This window comes from Platalea leucorodia (assembly GCF_965183815.1).
Source record: "Platalea leucorodia genome assembly, chromosome: 4".
NCBI lineage: Eukaryota > Metazoa > Chordata > Aves > Pelecaniformes > Threskiornithidae > Platalea > Platalea leucorodia.
In genome coordinates this window covers 36,965,990-36,985,055 of record NC_138826.1, presented here as the reverse complement: position 1 = coordinate 36,985,055, position 19,066 = coordinate 36,965,990, and the positions used below count along the sequence as shown (strand labels likewise).

Here is a 19,066-nt window from a genome sequence, read left to right as displayed (position 1 = left end):
TCTTAGGGTCTTTCAGCAGAAGGGAATGTGTTTGCAAAAGTGGAGGCAGGACGCAATAATACAGAGAGGGTTTCTACTCCATGATTATATATTACCTTACTCCTTGGTTTGGAATCAGAAAGAGCCTTTAACATGGGTTGTCTGCTAAAAAAGAAAAATAAATATCTCCCATCCTCAAAGAAAACCCAAACCAGAAGCACTGACTAAAACAACAAGTAGACCATAGCAGAAATGGGAGCGTTAACCATCTCACGGTCATCTATGCAAACAAGTATGTGCCTCAGTATCATCTGAATCGCAAATCCTGCTGCGAACTCGGTCCAGCTCAGCATTTGTCTGAATTACAGTGGTGCAGTTAGCCTTGGTGCTAGTCTAGAGGATGGTGCTGTAGCCTGGGTTGGCTAGCATGTGTCTTGGGTAGCAAGCTCCCTTTCTAACTTGGTTGTAGAAACTACTCTGCAGCTTAATTTGTGCTTTAGGGAGGGTTTTAACTTGCTTTTGGTGTTACTGTCTTGTGTAGCTTCATTCAGCTTCTTTTGCTCAGTGAACTGACCCTGCTTTTTCCCAGTGTTCTCCTTTCCATATGTGTTTTGGCCCTCTGTGCACTACTATAGCAAATGTGACTGGGAACATTCTTAAAGCAACTGGTATAGTTGAATGAGATAGTACACACTTTATAAGGTAGTTTAATTCCAGTCTTTTTTCACTTGTTTACTGGCAGCTTTTGGAAACTCCTGCTGGTGCAACTTCATCAGTAGAAGCACAAATGTAGTCATATTACTGACTTTATTTCTTTTTAGCTGACATTAGGAGTTGTGACTTACTCTGCATTCAGCTAGCTGCTGGGAAGTGAGAAATCAAGCACAGAGTATCACAGATTTCTCCCACCACTTACCTGAGAGGGCCTTGAAACAGTTTTGTTAAACAAGATGCAGCAGGTGGGGACATTCAGTGGTATTTTACAGGCGCTTTTACTCTCCTGCCTTTTCATCAAGACAGGTGTAGCCGTGATATAGCACAAATTCCATTTTAGTACCTTTACTTTTGTTACATTACATCCATCTTTTTTTGGACTGAAGAGGTGACCAAGCAGAGAGGAACCACAGTGAACTAATGGATTCCAAGGGGGGTGAAGCAGAAACAAACCCCTGGAATTCAGAAAGGAAAGGTTAAATTAAAAAAACCAATCCCTCACTTCTTGATTAATTGGTTTAATTTATTTTGTCTATAGTATGGAGCTATTTTAACCACTGTAAGAATGCATTATTTTTAATACAGATTATTTAAATTAATTTCATAATATGATGTAGTTGAGGTAGTTCTATAAATGTAGTGGGACCTGTCAGGGTGTGTCTTGCTGTATTAGGCTAGTTAAGTTTTTTTGCTGTCTGATTGCAGTGCTCTGTATTCAGCCTTATGCCTGAATTGTTTTGAGCTGCTTTTGCACAACACATGCTCTGCCCTGTCTTAATGGGTGATTAATACAAGCCAAGTACTTCTACAGGATTTACTTAAAAAAAAAAAAAGCTTCCAAAAATAACACATGAACATATGCTGAAGGAAAAAAAAAAGCATTAACGTATATGCTTCAATTCTAAAATATGTATCATTATGCTTTCGCATCTGTTATTCATGAACATAAAATAAAACAGTGATTACTTACAGTGATTACTCTCTTACTGTATGAAAAAACAGGAGCTAGTTCTCTAGGCATTGTATGGATTTCTCATTTGAGTTTGTGAGTTTCCCCCAAACTTTGTTTTTATTTAGAAATGTTTCTATTTCCCCATTTTTCTTTTATTTGTCTTCTTCACCCTCTACACCCTAGTTCTAGCTTCAGTTTTACCCAAAGTTGATTTGAATTACACCAGATTGCAGCAAGCAGAGAAGGCTCAAATGGAGGCTGAGGCCGAGGACGAGAAACTTAAACAGGAATATGTGAACAAATCTGAAAGTCTGCAGAAAGAATTCTCCCAGAAGGAGAAACAACTGTAAGTATCTTTCCTGTTTGGAAAAATATACAGTAGTAAACATTCTACATTGCAATATGTCCTGTGTCTTAATACAGGCCGGTTGTTGATAAATGGTTTTGAACAGAATGTAAATACTAAAGATCTTCATGTTAGGTACTGACAAGGTGGAAGAAAATACGCCATTCCAAGAAAGTTAAGCTACCTTTGGGTGCCTCTAAAATGGTGTGCAGCTTGAAAGGAGGGGGAAGAAGAGTACTATTTTTTGTCTAAAGTGCCAGCTTAATTCACGAGGAAATGATCGTAAGTGGGGGGCAAATACGTAGTGATGTAGTAGTAGTAATACACACTTTTAACAAAACCCACAAGTATGTAGTAGTATAAACTTAAACAGAAATGGCATAAGAATAGTTTAATTGATCAGGCTTATGGATAAGGTAAAAGTGGTTTAACTTACCACTGTGCAGGAAATAAAAAATAAAAATCCACTGGAAGCATAAATATTAAAAAGCAATATAAAAGCCAGCCCTCTACCCTTTCTCCTGTTAAATCCTTCAGTACTGATTTAAATAAATACATAATGTAAAAAGCTCCCTGTAAGGGCAGGTGTTTTCCCTGTTTGGAAAGAAAACAAGTAAATTATTTAAGGCAGTGCAAATCTGTGGCGCAAGGATTGGGGCATAAAAATTAGTGATTTCCAATCCAGTTATTAGCCCGCTCTGCCTCTCTTACAATTCTGAATGTTAATAAACTTGTTTAACTGTCATGACAAATGTTCACTTTACTACCACAGTCATCTTTGCAGATTTTGGCAAAAGAACAGTTCAGACCCCAGCCTTAGAATTCTGCAATTCTGAAACCTCAAGGTCATGTTCACTTCTGATCTTTTCCAGCCAGATGCTGAGGTAGTGTCCCAAAATGTAAGTCTTTCCTTTAAAAATGGTTTTGGTTTTAAAACAGGAAAATTAATGTGGATACAGGTTTTCCATCAAAAAACCTTGCATGACTACTCTCAGATTTTTTCCTCTTTTATTGTGTTGGCACAATTTAGATATAGAAGGTTGTCCTTTGGTTTCTCCATAACATTCTAAATACCAACTCTTCCATGAAACTGATAGTGAAATTCCAGCTAGAGTGGATCCTCAATCAGAGTAGCCCTAATTCCTCTAACTGGACTCCAGTTAAACTAATAGAATTTATATCCTTCTTTATGTTGAACCTCAGCTATGTAGGAAGCTCAATAAAAATAGTAATGTAAAGTCCTTCCTCCTTCATTTTCAATTCTGTTCAAAATGCCATAAGCCTTAGTCTAAAATAGAAGATTCATATCTAAGGGTGTAATATTAAATAATTTTTATGAGCACCAGAGATACATGCAATCATCGTCTGCATCACCAATGGCAATGTGGTTGGTTGGTTTTATTTTAGAAACAAGCTGTGTAAGGTTAAGGGGGCTTTCCCTTATGCATGTTTTAAAAATACTTTAGAATTTTGTGGTTAATCTTCTCTTGCTCATTTATTACAAAGGTCAGCTCTTCAAAATGATGCCATATTCTTGGTCCTTTAAATACATTTCTTTTTAAAAGCATTTTCTAAGTGACAGTGTTCTGTTTTATTTGTTACACCGATGTCTAAAATATTATAATATTGATACATTATTTCTGTTTTAGAAAACATGTAAGTTGATCATTTTTTATTATGATAATAGTATATTGCACCCAGAAATAAACTAATTTTTATTTTTAAAAATCATACTATTGTGCACAGTGATTGGTTTTTTTGTTTGTTTTGCATATTCTAGGCTTCAGCTGGAAACAGATTTGAAGATAGAAAAAGAGTGGCGGCAAACCTTAGAGGATGATCTTCAAAAGGAAAAGGAAACTGTATCTCATCTGAGAACAGAGACCCAAGAAATAATTAACCTTAAAAAAGTAAATTCTGCAGTAAAACTTGACTAGTAATTTAGAAATTGACTGCAAAGTTAATTATGGACTTAGACATGGTATTTTTAAGACTTTCTGCAAGTAGATAAAGGTTAGATTAATGTATTCTCACAAATAGAGTAAGAAAAAAAATGGGTTTTTTACTCCGCATTTAGTCCTCAGATCAGAACTCAGTGCTTTGAATAAGGAAAAATGAAATCCTTGTTTTCCCTTCTCAGTTGCTATGAAGACTCTGTCTTCTCGTCGTAGACCAGAAAGTGCTTCAGCTTCTCTCTGACTTGGTATACATGGCTATATAGTGTTGTTGATCTCTGCAATCAATCGTTTTTATTTTCTTCCTGGAGAGGACTGCAGAAGCAAAAATGCTTCATCTCTTGGGGTCTAAGAGTGTTCAATCCTGAGTTGTTGTTGTTCGAGATGGATTTGAGAATCATTCATTCACTTGGCTTTCTCAGTAAGATCAGCTTTGGGTAGTAGTGATTTTCTAGGCAGTAGGCAAATACAATTTTGGGAATAATTCAGGTTTTTTGTTTTGTTTGTTTTGTTTTTGTTTTAAGGAGTTCCTTAAACTTCAGGAAAAGAACAAGCAACTGAAAAGGATATGTCAAGACCAAGAAGCTGCTCTCGAAGAACTGGCATCCAAGCTGAGCGAGTAATTTTGTTATTCATGATAATAATTATTTTTGTCATATAAACTTGAATTAAGAAAAATTATAGGATGGTGGTCATGTGGGTGGTGGAGCACTGGAACAGGCTTCCCTGGGAGGTAGTCACGGCGCCAAGCCTGACAATATTTAAGAAGCACTTGGACAACACCCGCAGGCGTATGGTGTGGATTTTGGGGTTGTCCTATGCAGGGACAGGAGTTGGACTCGAGGATCCTTGTGGGTCCCTTCCAACTCAGGACATTGTATGGTTCTATGTGAATTAGACTGTATATGACAATATTACCTAGCCAGTTATCAAAAAGAAATACGTCTAGTTAGGTCAGGTCTGTTTATTTTTATTTTTGGCTGGTGGGCTACCTGTGAACTCACGGGTAATTATCGTGCTCTGAACAGAAAATCCTAGTTGAAAAGGGCCTGGGGGCATTAGGAGTTGTTTTGCATTGGAAACGGTTGGCTAGTTTGTGTGGTGGGGCATTCCCAAAGAAGAACCCAAGCAGAAGATAACAGCTCTGGCTCCAGCAGGACAGGGCTTATCTTTTTGTGAGGATGCAAGCTCATGGATTCCTTTCGTTGAAGAGATGAAGATTCTCTGTCTGACAATCGTAGGCCATTGTTGCTAAGTCTGTAGAGGATGTAAGGCATTACCTTATCTAAACCCCTTCAGACTGTAGTGAGCGATAAGCTCTGAGCACAGCTTGTTACGTGTTGTTAAAGTTTCATTTAATGATCTCTGTCTTCTAAGTAGTTTTGCTGTGCCTAGTGTGGACTTTCATGCCCTATAGAATAATTTAGCGTATAGAATCACTTACTGTGACTCAGTCAATTCTGAGTGTGTTGGCACTGGATGGCTGTGGGGACTCAGTCAGTTCTGAGTCATTATGGTTTCTCCATAATGACATCGTGCGGTCTTGTGCAAATCCAGAAGTTTAAATTCTGGTTTTGTACCAGTGCTGTGTGCTAGCTTTAGGTATTTGCACAGAGCTATGCTGGTACAAATTTCTCTTATCCACATAACCCCAAGCAAATTCACAGGCATTCAAAGGATTCTGAGCTCTTCGGAGAGAGCTTGTCTTTGTGTGGTGCTTAGTACAGCAGGGTGTGATATCGATTGCATCTCCTGGATGCTGCTGTAATACAAAATACTAACTAAAAGTTCAGAGTACTTTGCTTATAATTTTTTAAGTACCTACAACTTTTAAAGTTGTTAGACCATAACTGACAATATAGAAGTTTGAAATAGCATTATCTTATTCTTTAGATCAAAGCTGAAAATAGAAGATATAAAAGAAGCGAACAAAGCATTGCAGGTTAGTAGTATTTGGAGGAAAGAGAAACCTTTTTTTTTTTTTACTGTTCCCTTTGAAATATTTTGTAAGCATGAGAAGACTTCTCTCCAACAGCAGCTATTCAGAAGAGACCCATTGTATGACTTTCTCCAGTGGGAGAGGACCACAGACTCCCTGAAACCTCACGGGGAAAAAGATACTCAGTTCTTTTTGATTTTTCTTGTTTGTTGCACAGCTGTTCAGTTTGACACTTGTCTTGCAATGGTACACCCTTCTCTATTTTACAAAGTGTATCTGGGACAGAATATGAGCTTAAATTATGCGTTACTTCTTAGTGATCAATAAATATTTGATCAGATATTTGATCAATCAGATATTTGAATAAATATTTGATCAAAGTGCAGGGAGCACTTGAGAGCAGAGATTTTGTCTGCACATGTTCGATCATGTGATATGTCACCTTGCATATTATTTCAGTCCAAGTAAAGGTGTCTGAAATGGTTTTGTTGAGCAGATTCCTGGTTTTATTAATTGGTTTAGGCGGAAGGAAATTAACAGTTCTTGGCATATTCTTGGTTTTTTTTGCTTCTGTGCATCTTGGGGACCGTTCCTGTGTGACGGGCAGGGAAATAGGCTTCAGCTCTGAGGCTTGGATACCTTTCTGCTTTTCCCAGCTCAGCCATTGACCAGCTTTACCACCTCAAGCACGTTCTGTTTGCACCTATTCCTGCTCTGTCTTGTCTCATGAGGTTTTGCAGTGTTTTGGAGCAGTCTTGTACTGCTTTAGAGTGTCTTTGTGACATTATACCGGTCTCAGGCCATTAAGCAATTCAGGCTGTTAAATGTACTGCTATTGATTTGTCTTGTCCCCTGGAACCCAAAGTTTAACTTCATCAGATACATATAGTTACGATAATTTTTTTCTCCAGGGCCAGGTTTGGTTGAAGGACAAAGAGGCTACACATTGCAAGTTATGTGAAAAAGAATTTTCTCTTTCCAAAAGGAAGGTAAAACTTTTAATGAAATTTCTTCCAACTTGTTTACATGTATTACGAGAAAAACATTAATTATCTTAGAGATGCGGCATGAAATGTCAATGCTCAGATGAATGCGTAGTTATTTTTGAGATGTCTTTCTAGTTCTTTGATATGTACAATGCAGCTGGGCCCTAATTTGAAAAGAAACACTGCCTTTTGGTGAAGTGCCACAAAGGAACATGTTAAAAAATATTCAGCCTACTTTGTGCAATCATCATCTCAAACGCTTGTCAGCTCTGGCACTGTTACAATTTGACACGTGTGGAAGTCTTTTTATGACATTTTTTTATACAGTAGACTAAGAAATTATGAGTTTATCGTCGTTTTAAAGTAAAATGTGATGTTGATTTCCATGCTTTATTAACGTGTGCAGGAATTTTTATTTTACCTTTTAATGTTAAAGCTCAGTCAGCTACCTGACAGAATCATCCACTGTCTTGAATATCATTGCTTATATTTTTATATAGCAGAGTATGTTCTTAATCCAGGGATTGAATGAAATCTGCAAAGCATATATACACATATATATAAAAAAGTATTTATATATACGGTCCTAGACAGACCATCTATCTATCTATCTATCTGTGGTCTGTCTAGGATTGCGTCATAGATCGGGATTTAGATGATCTTTTGAAAACTGATTCCGTGCTCAGACCAAAGAAGTAGAAGGAATCACATTTCAGATTGCTCTGCACATATTGTTTATTGGTATCCAATTACCAACTATATTTCCATTGTAAATTTTAATTTTTAATCTCCTCCCCGTTATTTAGCATCATTGTAGAAACTGCGGTGAGATCTTCTGTAATGCCTGTTCTGACAATGAACTGCCTCTGCCTTCTTCACCAAAGCCTGTTCGGGTCTGTGATTCCTGCCACGCAATACTTATACAGAGGTGCTCTTCTAACGTGCCATAAGATTATTTTACAAGATATTTATTACCTTTTGGTATTTATCTAATCCTGTTTAAAAAAAAAAAAAAAAAAAAACCAAACCAGAACAAAACCAACCAACTAAAGAATGTACAGCAGTATTTCCAGAATTTCAGGTAAGCAGTTGAGAGTTGCGTTTTCAAGGTACCGTGGAGGAGTTACTTGTCTACTTCCTCTTGAAACAAATAGAGAAAATGGGACCCAAACGTAGAAGATGCTCGTGTTAAAACTACAGATGACAACGTTAGTCTAACAAACGGCTCAGAAACTCTTTTGCAGGAAGCAGGGCAGTTTAGAGAGGAGACTCGGCGTTAACGTGTATTTGATGAGTATCTTAGTTGTTATGATGGTCTCGAAAAAGGTGATACGCTTACCTGCTTTTACAGGCTAGTCTGCAACAAGTCCAACCTAATTCTGCTACAGGATGTGCCTGTGATACGCTGTTGTGAAGCAAAACTGTTGGGTAGCTAGTTTGAAATTGTATTTTCAATTTTCAATTGTATTTTCAATTTCAATTTTCACTGCAATTCATGCAGTGGTCCGATAAGTTATTGCCAAGTACCCTATTTGTTTACTTCCCCTCAATTATCAAGATTTGGTACATCCAAGGGTATTGCGCTGACAGCTCTGTTCTTTGTAGTCACGGGTGTAAGGGGAGATTTTGTCAGACTGGTAATCAACAGTGCCTCTAGGCACTTGATGAAAGGTGCGTTTTGCTGAATTATTTTTAGAAAATTAACTGTTCATTTGATACATCCGTGTTTCCATTAAGAGAGAGATGTCCGTCACAAAGTCTTTGCCTGACGTTGTCTGTAACCTTGAACAAATATCTTTGCGTGACTTTAAGTCCTGCTTTCAAGCTTGTACGTGCAGGCACTGCGTAGCTCCAGAAGCAGAGTGAATCTGCTGCTAAGAGAGGCTAGGACTGGATTCCGTACTGGGGACCATGTCCTTTCTGTGTTGGACAGGAAGGTTCTTCCTTCTTTTGTCATCATCTTTCTCAAACTTCCAGAGTTTGTTCCTAAACTTCATTTTTTTTCCCAGAGCGCTTTTGAGTACGTACTCTTCACGCTGATGGTAACTTCTGCTGGAATGTAAATTCTTATTCTTCCTGTAGGCGAATACAAATACATCCTTGGATAAATTGTCCTCACTTCCACGTCACTGCACTAGAGCCCGTCTGCCCTCTTCCCGTAGCCGCTCCTGCGATGGGGTCCAGCCGTGGAATCCCCACGCTCTGCTCAGCGCTGACCAGCCGTCAGCCGAATTACCGGCCCCGTAGTTCCTTCAGCCATGGGCTTGGAGTATTCTTACTAACGGGAAAAGGGAGGCTTTGCAACAGGTCTTTTAATTGTTCTTGCACTTTGTTTAGCTTAGCTTTGTCTTCTGAGGATAGGTATTTAGTTAACATTCTAAAAGCTAATACAGCTGTTCTTTTTAACACCTGAATGTAGTTGCTTTGTGTAGCTTTTGTAAAGAAAAATGTTTTTAAAATTACCTGATGTAACTTTTTGTAAAATACAAAACAAATACTTGTACATCTGTAAATAGCTTTTGGAAAAAAATAAATTTAATTGATCTGCAACTTAACTATGGGAATAATGTCACTTTATTTAAATTTGTAATTCGGAGTGTTTTGAGTATTTTATTATGACTCGCTCAAGTTGCTTAGAAAGTCTTTGCATACGCTGGGGAGTGGGGAGCTGCCCCGCTAATGAAATAACAAACCAAGTGCTGCTCACGTGCCTCCTGAAAGCATTCCGAGAATTTTTTCCGGTGGCTTTTATGTGGGGCAGGTATGGAGGCAGCAGGGTTTGATCTAGGATACAGACGCTGCTAACCTGTACTGCTTTAATAAGAAACTTTTCAAAAAGTATGCAACTAAACAAAATTAATTTTAGAATGGGCAATCTTTTAAAAGAAGAATATAGTGCATTTCCATAACATGCAATAAATTAAATTTCTATTACTTAACTGCACTCCTTTCCTCTCCTCTGTGCTGCCCTGTTTGCATGGGAAACTGTCACCGAAGTAGTGGGTAAATTATTCAGGTTGCTTTTACTTACTCTAAGTAAAACTTCCGCGTTGAACTAAGTGGTGAATATTGCACGTTCAGTGTGGTTTTATTTCCCTTAGCATCAAACTACGTACCTGGCCTGCTTTTAGCAGTTTTTTGGGCCGCGCTATTATTAATCCTGTATCCTTGTCTTTCTATAAAGCCCTGTTCTTGGACAGACGGTGATTCTCTATCAATCATCCTCGCAGCCAGAGTAGGAAGAGCTGCGGGCTACCTACTCCATTCATCAAAAGAACAGAGCAGCCTCGTTTGTATTCTCGGGAAACGACTTCTGACTTAGCAAGTAAACAGAGAAAAATACGCTCCTGCTCCTGCTCCTCCTCCGCCCCACACAGGGATGGTAGGAGCTGCGCCTACCTTCTTGCAAAGGTGGTTCACTTACCTGCCCGCGCGCCTGCTTCTCTGACAGCAAAGGGGAAGCCCGGCCGCTGCCTGGCCCTCATCATGGCGCACCGGCCTGCACCGGCCGCTCTCGGCAGGCGAACGCGCGCTTCAGCGCCTTGTACCCTCCGCAGCAAAGGCTAGGAGATATCCTCGCGTGCAGCGATCAAATCTAAAACTTCCTCACCGACCGAGCGACCTTTTTCCATAGGTTTTCTTCTCAAGACCACTCCCTCTGGCGTAACTCCCAACCTGCTCTCGAAAGGTAAGGCTTCAACAGGCGTTAGCCTGCCTTCTCGTAAAACGGAACGCAAAGTAGGCCCGAGCGAGGCAAGGGCACAGCGCCGACTCCGTTTTACAGGTATCCGCTGTGCTGCTAGAAAAAAACACGCTTCCATTAAGCGCAGACACCCTCTACCTTACTCTCAAGCTATTTTTTTCCTGCAACTGGGTTAACTCTTGCCCTGACCGTTGCCATCCTAGTTCTGTGAAACACACGAGCTTTTTCAGCAACAGACCAAGAACCCACTAGTTTTTTACAAGCACCGAGTCAGAACAGAGCCCTGTAAGATCACTGGTGCTGAGATCTCATCTTCCCTCCCCTTCCTAGCCAAAAATACTCCAGTACTTGGAAAGCGTCCTGTGCCAATTACCCTTTCCGCTGGTATTTCCAGCCACTTTGACACAAGAACACGCTCCTGCTAGTGAAATAAACTCCATTCTCCTCTCTCCCACAGCAAGACATTTATTACATAGATAACACAGTACTAGCAAAACAGGTGACAGACTTTCAATACCCAAGATCACATTTTGACATTTGAAGGGAGGCATCGAGGACAAAGCAGTTAGTCTGGGAGATCACACTGGCTCAGAAGAATAAATACCTTTTTTCATTACACACCAGGTATGTTAAGTGTTGTCAAACAACAGTTTCTTACATATCTTACATGTTACAAATGCACAAAAAGGTTTTACCGACGTGTTTGGGTTGTGTGTCATTTGACAGGTATTGGGCTTGTAGTTATTTTGGAGATACTTTGCTTCCGATGAGCTCACCCGTGTTAACGGCTTGTCAAGTTTTGAACAAATACAGACAAATCAGCTCTGCGCAACAAAAAAAAAAAAGCTGAACCATGTTTAAATACAATTTCTAACTTGCTTCCGAATCCCCCACTCTTCCCAAAAAGCAGCGTTTGTGGGAGAAAAAAATACCACGTAGATAGCTCCAAATTAACCTGTATCTGACCTATTTCACCTTGGCTAAAAGCTCTGCTAGTGTTTTAGTTTGCAAGTTACACACGTGAAATGCGGTATCCAGGGCTCTACGGCAAAGCGTGGAAATGAACGTTGTTGCTCGGTTTTGTGGAGGCGCAAACCTGGGGCACGAGGCGTTTAGGCAGCTGGGCGGTGGAAGGGGACGGCAGAGCGGGCAGTACAAGCAAGAAAGCCAGAACGATGACTTTGAGCCTCCACAGCTTTACGCTGTGTCGAAATTATTACATACAGCTTATCAAAAGGGTCTAGGAAAGATTGTTACCAAATAAACTAAACTTTCATCTACCTTTTTCCCCTTAAACAAGTGAATTTTCCAAACTCGTTCACTACACCAAGATTACATAGAACTGAATCAGTGTTCATAGGAGTTACAGTACAACCACCTTTATTGAACCATAGTACAACATCTTAAACCGACTGTAGTCTCGAATATGTAATACATCCTTAGGAGTAACTAGTATAAAAAGTATCAACATCAGTGGTTTGAATATAAAAATTTATTTAAAGTCAGAGTATGCAACAAATAAAACCTACAGAAAACAGATTTTCCCATCACAATCTGTTGCTTACCAAATAATATTGTGAAAACACATTCCTTCAGTCATTATAAAGTTCTTAAAATACAAAAGAAATTAAATTTTGTAAGAAAGTCTAGTAGACCAGAGACTGTTTCTTCCAGGATGTTTTGTAGGAGCAAGGCTATCCTTCAATACATTCCACGCCATCCTCCTCCACCCATACTGCCTTGCCCATAGTATCCTCCACTATTTCCACTGCCACGACCTGCAAACAATTGACACAACGTCACGCATACATACCTTAAAAAAAGAAAAAATGTGATGGGTAATAACAGTTGGTTGAAGATGACTTAACTTACACTAAAATAACAATACTTCAGCGCTGTTTTTCTAAACGAGCATTTGCTGCAGTAGCAAAATGCATAAACCCCCAAGCGATTTACGGTTTAAATTAAACCACCCCCCTCCTTCCCCTTCTCCCAGCACAAATACTCCGCAGCCCACCACCCTTCCCGACTGATTGTCCATCGGAAGACGGACGCAGCAACGTTTTCACAACGTAATACATTTAAAACAGAACTTTTACTTACTATATCCGCCCAAGCCGTCGGGAGTTCCGTATCCGCCACTGTAATTGCTACCCATTCCCATTCTACCAACAGAGCCGTAACCTTGATCTGAAAAGCAGGAAGCGCACCGTTACAAGCCTGGGACTCGTTAGACTCGGCACAACGTCAGCTAAAGCGGGAATTGATGCGTACCCATTCCATCTCTGCCATAGCCTCCCATTCCAGAGCCACCTCCAGCAGTTGAATTCAGGAATAGCTCAATATATCGATGCTCTGTAGGAAACAAAAAAGCCTTACTTTCTATTTTGTTTCAGAAACCAGAAGCACAGATACAAAGCAAAAAAACCCCCACCTTACAAGGAACGGTTAGAAGCCCACAAAAACCGAGTTTGAAATGTGGTAAGTGGCAAAAAGTCTTTATCATAATTTGTGTATTTACTGCACAGCAGCTTAAGTGAAATGCAGTTTAAACCCTTATATTCCGTTTACCCTTATATACCCTGCTAAAGCCCGGTCAACGGAAGCTTCAGGTGAAGACGACACTCACGCATGTGATTTTTATCCTTAGACATGGCAGCTACTGCATCCTCGTGTGTTACGAATTCCACGTCTGCCTCTCCTGTGGCTCTTCCATCTGCCCCAATATCAATGTGAACTCTTATAGGATTCAATGGTGAGAAAAACTAAGAATAAAAACAAAAACAATAACAAAAAAAAATCACATTAATGCAGAATTCAAGCCAGGTACTTTTTTTTCATCCCAGTGGTTAGTGGAGCACTGCATTAATTTCATCTCATCCTACCACATAAATGTAATTACTAATTTCCAAAGTCTTACTTAGTGATAGCGGACCTTCAACATGAGGTCAATCTACACTTACAATCTATTATTATTACACAACACGAAGGCCTCCAGCTATAGAGCTTGAGGAGCTTTCTTTAAAAGCAAAGATACAACAAAAATTCCTGCCCACACACGTTGCTTTAAGCAACAAGTTCTAATATGATACTATCCTGGAAAAGGAAAATAATTACTTTGTTTTTGAAGAAGCGGAGACAAATCTCTCAAAGCCATATTTATGGAATACAAAAAAAGCTCGCTGTCAATCAGAAAGAACTCAAAGAGCTACAGTGGTATTTCTGACTAACAGCCTTTTACTGAACAGAATGTGCAAACAAACCTTTGGTACAGTACTGGAGTACTACTCATCAACTTGCAATAACATGCTCTGAATCAAAGCCTGAAGTTTGGCCCTTGTTCTCGAAGAATCTTTAGACTAAAGAAAACAATCAAACTGATAGAAGAAAATATAGCTCCCTTAAAAAAAAACCACACAAAACCAACCAACAACAAAAACTAAAAAGAAAACAAGCACAAGCTTCAGAATGGGGTTCCGCATGTATAATATATAGGTGCAACTAGTAACGATGGAGCCCCCCTGGAGAGAGGCTATGTTTAAACCAGGCCTTATGTCCCAGGAAAACTTCTCCTACAAACAACCCACCTATACTGAAACAAGAACGTCTTCTCTAAATCTTGCAGATGTGCTTTTATCTGCTACCCCGATCTCTTACGAGATGTGGGATACCGTCCCCTCCAGCCGAACACAGCTCCCCACAGTCTTCCCACCCTGTCCCTCCTAAAATAAGTCTCAGGTCAACAAACAAATATACAAGCCACAGTCAAAGTTTCACATCCTCTATCGCTCTTTTACAAGATTATAAATCTTCAGTTCAGCTTAAACAAACTTCTGAAAGCCTTAAAACGAAGATACTGATTGCAACAACTGTTCTCTCTCCAGTACACCTTTTATGGAAATGAAGGAGCAGAGTACAGAGATTAATGTTAAATATAGTTTGGCTGACTTCTTCAGTAATCTTACCTCAGACATTACCTTTATAAAAGCTCATTTACTACTAAGCTTTGTAAAACTCCCATAAAGGGCCATGACTTTAGTTAGCAGATGTCTTAGAGCTATCGATCACTTGTTTGAGAACTTTAACCGAGTTTGGAATACAAAAGACAAGATCATGCAAACTCCTGCCATCAGAAAGCCCTCTTCCCCCATTGTACTTACATTAGCAATATCATTTTCTGTTGCTCGAAAAGGCAGTCCTCTCATGTGAACAAAATGACCGCCACCATGGAAACCCGACCCTGCATCTCCAGCTCCACCATAGCCATGTCCTCCCATGCCTATTACAAAACCCAAATCAGACAAAACCACACACCTGTGAGATCATCATGGAAAGCCAGAAAAGTCATTACTACTGTTCTTCTGAAAGCACTCACTTTATGCCACTGAATAGAAGATGTTTACGCTTCCCGTCCATCAACCCAAACACTTAACCAGAAGATATCCTAAGCAATATATTTACATTGTCCTGAGATATATATTCCCTCTGCCCCCGTTTTTAAACAACCTTCTTTCTTTACAAAACAATCTAATGAAGAAAGTGATTATTTCTGACTTGGAAATACTACGTCTTACAACTCAAATAATACAAAAATCTCTCTAAACCAGCCATTAAATTTTTTTTTACCTCTCCCATCTCTCATTCTGTCATCATAGCCATCATTTCCATAGCCATAGTTATTATAGCCACCATAATCATCAAAGCCACCATATCCTGTGCAATGGAGAGAAAGAAAGGAATGATTACATTACTACTGAAAATTCACCAAGCGATGCACAAGAGTCAATTTTTCAGTCTTTGGGCACCCGGAAGAAGCCTCGACAGACTGTTAAACCTGGATTTCTGAACAGAGTGAGAATGTAAAATTCCATTTACATAGTAAGAAGACTGAAACATGCAAGTGAGAGATCAAATTCTGCTGAAAATACAGTTTCCTTATGACTTCCATTAATCTTAAATACTAAGCCACATTTTTTGATACATTACAAATAAAAATTTTTTGAGAGGCGTGTCAAACCTAACAGGCACTGCAGCTACTGCCATTTCTTTATTTCTTGACAAAGATGTCAGAAACATGACACTGACAACAGAACCTCCATTCATTAGATAAACATACCACCGTCATATCCACCACCTCCTCGACGCATTCTGTCATACATACTTCCACGCCCAGCTCCATAATAACCCCCTCTTCCTCCTAATGGTCTATCATATGGTCCAGGTCGTTGTTGTCCCATCATTCTTCTTGGCATGTCACAGAATCCTCTGATTTCGCTCTTACTACTTTTGAAGATTTCAATATATCTAATAAAAGAGGATTTTCAAGGCACCAATGAGAATACATGCATAAGCTGTCTGAATATTACAAAAGGCCATACTACGTTTTCTACAACTAAACGTACAATCCAATAGAAGTGACTAGAGATACCATACAACTTAAGTTTCTCCTCAAAACCGTAAGAATCTTAAGTGTATTAAAAAACCCAAAACACTTTACAGTGGCAAAAATTACTGTGTGAAAATTCTAGCTGTACAAATTAAGCATAAAACATGTCTTTCGTGTATGAGAAACATACTGTTGAAAAACAATGTCTAGCTATAGTAGTATTTAGCACAAATTACCCTACACAAGAACGATTGAAACAATTTTCTGAGTTTAGCAAACTACCCAGAGCAATACTGTCTCCCCCACCCCCCAAATCTACTGTATTCCCCAAGTTAACTTAGGATCAGTTATAAAAATTCTTAAAAACAGCCAGTTCCATATAATGGTCCCCAACCCCCCCAAAAGCATTACTGACCCACAACCCCCAAAAAATAAAGATTTAACACCATCCCAAACTCTCCATCCCCACCTGTGCCCTATTCTTTCCTTGTGTTTCCCCAGAGCATTTTCTGCTATCTCCTTTGAAGCAAACTGCACGAAGGCCTCCCCTGTGCTTCTCCCCTGGTAGTCCAGCGTCAATGTTATCCCATTTGGCACGATTTCCAACCCTTTAACCCAAGGACAAATAACCCCATCAAGGGGAACAGTGTTAAAGGCTGAAACATTCCCATCTGTAGCAAATACTTAAAGCATATCTAAACAACAACAACGAAAAAGAAAACCACCTTGTTTCCCCCATCACCCAACAATACAAGCCAATGATCTTTCATTAAACATTTATGGATTTAGCCATACTTCTGTTTATACTATGCAAAAATACAACCACCTAAGTTACATGAAGAAAATATAGCTACCAATCAAGCAATTTAACTGATCCAAATGCTAACATTCAGGTTATCCCCATATGCATAATAGGTTTACCACCTCGACAAAATTAGATACATACTGTGTTTTACTACATCTACGGTTATTTGTACTTCATTTACAGGGCATAATTCTTACTTAAGATAAACTAATTGAACACAATCCCTCCCATCCACCCCATTAACAGCTATTACAAATTAAAATGTGCAAAACATCGCGTAAAAGGTACATGAAAACTCAGTCACTATTCTTCGACTACACTAGAGGTACCTTGGAAAAACTGAACAATCTCTTCTTTGCTGCAACCAAAGGGCAGGCCTCGAAGTCGTACCACTGTTCCATCATTAGTCGTATCATTTGGCCCGTTATGTTTTCCACTCCAGTCCATCTTTTGTTTAAATCAAACCCTACAAAAATAAAAAAAAGAAGGAAAAATTTTGAGATTCCATATATGCCGAAGTCCCTCCCCTCCAAGAAAATTTGGTAGTTTTTCTTCAGATAACTACTATTACGGATAACGAGCTTTATTTCTGTTACATATTTAAAATCGCACTTTACCACATCTACGGCACGCACACATCTAAAACCACCCCAAACTCTGATAGGGAACGCAGCGTGCAGGGAGGGCAGCACGTGGGTAGGCACAGCACATAAAGCTCATTATTTACTCAGAGCACATTGAACATCTATCCTATAAGGTTCTGCGGGTTTTTTTTGTTGTTGTTGTTTTGCTTAGTTGGTTTTTTTTTTTTTTTTTTAAGCACGGCGGTTGAATAAGGAGTAGGAACCACGCAACGGTTCCTGCGTGGAAGCACAAGGCCTTCCTTTGTCTGCAAACAAAGCGCCACGGGCCGCGCTCCCACTTGTTTTTTGTTTGGGTTTGTTTTTTTCATTCCCCCCCTTCCGGATTCACCGGCGGCGCGTTACCTCCAGTCACAGGGGCCCGGGACAAGAGAGGGAACCGCAGGATCACCTTGAGGGGCAGCGGCGGCGGCGGGGTCGGTGCGGGCCGGGCAGCGAGGCGGGCGCCCCGTACCGAGACCCCGACGGGGAAGGGGAGCTCGGACCGGCGCGGCGGGGGCGGCTCGCACCGCCCTCAGCCGGCGTCCGTGTGTGTGTGTGTGTGAGGGGGGCACGGTGAGCGCCCCACAATGGGCCGTGCAGCCGCCCAGCCCCAACAGCGAGGGAACCGCGATCGCCGCCCTCGTCAGGCGCGGAGCGACACCCCTCCCCTCCCCCCGCCCCGCCTCGCCCGCCGCCGTCCTTCCGACCCGCGGCGCCGACTACCGCCGAAACCGCGGCCCTGACCCACCGCCCGCTCCCCGGCGCCATTTACCGCGCCTCCCCAGGGCCGCCCCCCTCCCGCCTCCCCCGCTCCCGCCCAGCTCCCCGCCGCGCCCCGCTGCCACCTCTCCGCCTCGGAGGAGCTGCCCGGCCTCCGCCCGCGCAACCTCAGTCCCCCGGGAGCCCCTCGCCGCCGCACGCCGCTCTCCTGGGGCCGTCGCCGCCCTCAGCTCCACCACTCAAAATGGCGGCCGCGCTCGGGAACGAGGCTCCGCGGAGAAGCGCCGCGCCGCCCCCTCCCCCACGCCCTCCTCCGGGAGCGCCGCTGCCCGCGGCTGCCGCAGGCGGGCGCCGGCCCCGGCCCCGCGCCGAGGGGCGGGAAGGCCCGCCCGCCTCAGGGCCCCAGCTCCCGCTGCTATCGCCACCCCGCCTGCGGGCACCGCGGGCGGGCCCGGCCGGGGCTCGCTCGGCCCGCTCCCCCCGTCCACTCACCGGGAGAGCCTCGCACACCCCTCGACGTGCCCCGGCAGGAGCTTCTGCCGGGAAGGAAGCTCCTCCTCACTTCCAACCGGCCGGCGGGCTCGAAACCTACGCAACGAAGATGGGCAGGATGGCGTCCCGGCCGCGCAAGTATCGCGATAGCCACGCCGCGCTCCTCAGCCCCGCCTGGGCGGCACCGGCACATGCGCGCCTCCGGGGAGAGGCGGTGGCGGCGCATGCGCGGCGGGGCGGGGGGGAGGGGGGCTTCCCGCCTATTCCTCTCACAGCGCCGGCGGCGGGGCGCGTGCGCGCTGGGGCGGCGGTCACGCGGGCCCTTGTGTGCGCTTGGCGCCAAGCGGTCCCGCGCTGGGGGCGGGTTGCGCGAGCGCCTCGGCGGGTGCCGGCCGCGGCGCGTGCGCGTGAGGGCCGCCGCGGGATCGGCTCCTCACAGGGGCGGCGGTGGCGGCCGTGGCGGCCG

At 42.1% G+C, this 19,066-nt stretch overlaps 2 protein-coding genes across 6 annotated transcripts in view; one reads left to right on the top strand and one right to left on the bottom strand.

Moving 5' to 3' along the window:
* RUFY2 (RUN and FYVE domain containing 2) overlaps positions 1-9,386 on the top strand; it is a 28,611-nt gene extending 19,225 nt beyond the window's left edge. Inside the window, exons 13-18 of one of the 2 annotated variants that reach the window (XM_082309956.1) lie at positions 1,872-1,991; positions 3,772-3,901; positions 4,471-4,565; positions 5,840-5,888; positions 6,797-6,874; positions 7,678-9,386. In XM_082309956.1, coding sequence (XP_082166082.1) covers positions 1,872-1,991; positions 3,772-3,901; positions 4,471-4,565; positions 5,840-5,888; positions 6,797-6,874; positions 7,678-7,821 — 616 coding nt within the window. In that variant the 3' untranslated portion in view covers positions 7,822-9,386. Of the gene's footprint in view, positions 1-1,871; positions 1,992-3,771; positions 3,902-4,131; positions 4,566-5,839; positions 5,889-6,796; positions 6,875-7,677 lie in introns of those variants that run through there. The other variant, XM_082309957.1, reaches the window with a different exon arrangement.
* A 1,710-nt stretch (positions 9,387-11,096) lies between these two features.
* On the bottom strand, positions 11,097-18,740 carry HNRNPH3 (heterogeneous nuclear ribonucleoprotein H3). 4 transcript variants are annotated; one of them, XM_082309961.1, is made up of 10 exons: positions 18,601-18,740; positions 17,095-17,231; positions 16,430-16,568; positions 15,691-15,878; positions 15,201-15,287; positions 14,735-14,853; positions 13,204-13,339; positions 12,849-12,929; positions 12,678-12,764; positions 11,097-12,387 (listed from the first exon to the last, which is right to left on the bottom strand). In XM_082309961.1, exons 2-10 carry the CDS (start codon positions 17,210-17,212, stop codon positions 12,374-12,376), a joined length of 969 nt encoding a protein of 322 aa, XP_082166087.1. In that variant the 5' UTR covers positions 17,213-17,231; positions 18,601-18,740; the 3' UTR covers positions 11,097-12,373. The 4 variants fall into 4 exon arrangements, with proteins under 4 accessions (XP_082166087.1, XP_082166086.1, XP_082166085.1 ...); XM_082309960.1 differs by having other exon boundaries at positions 11,097-12,352; positions 15,736-15,878; XM_082309959.1 differs by lacking the exon at positions 18,601-18,740 and adding an exon at positions 18,234-18,418 and having other exon boundaries at positions 11,098-12,352.
* Positions 18,741-19,066: the final 326 nt, after the last annotated feature.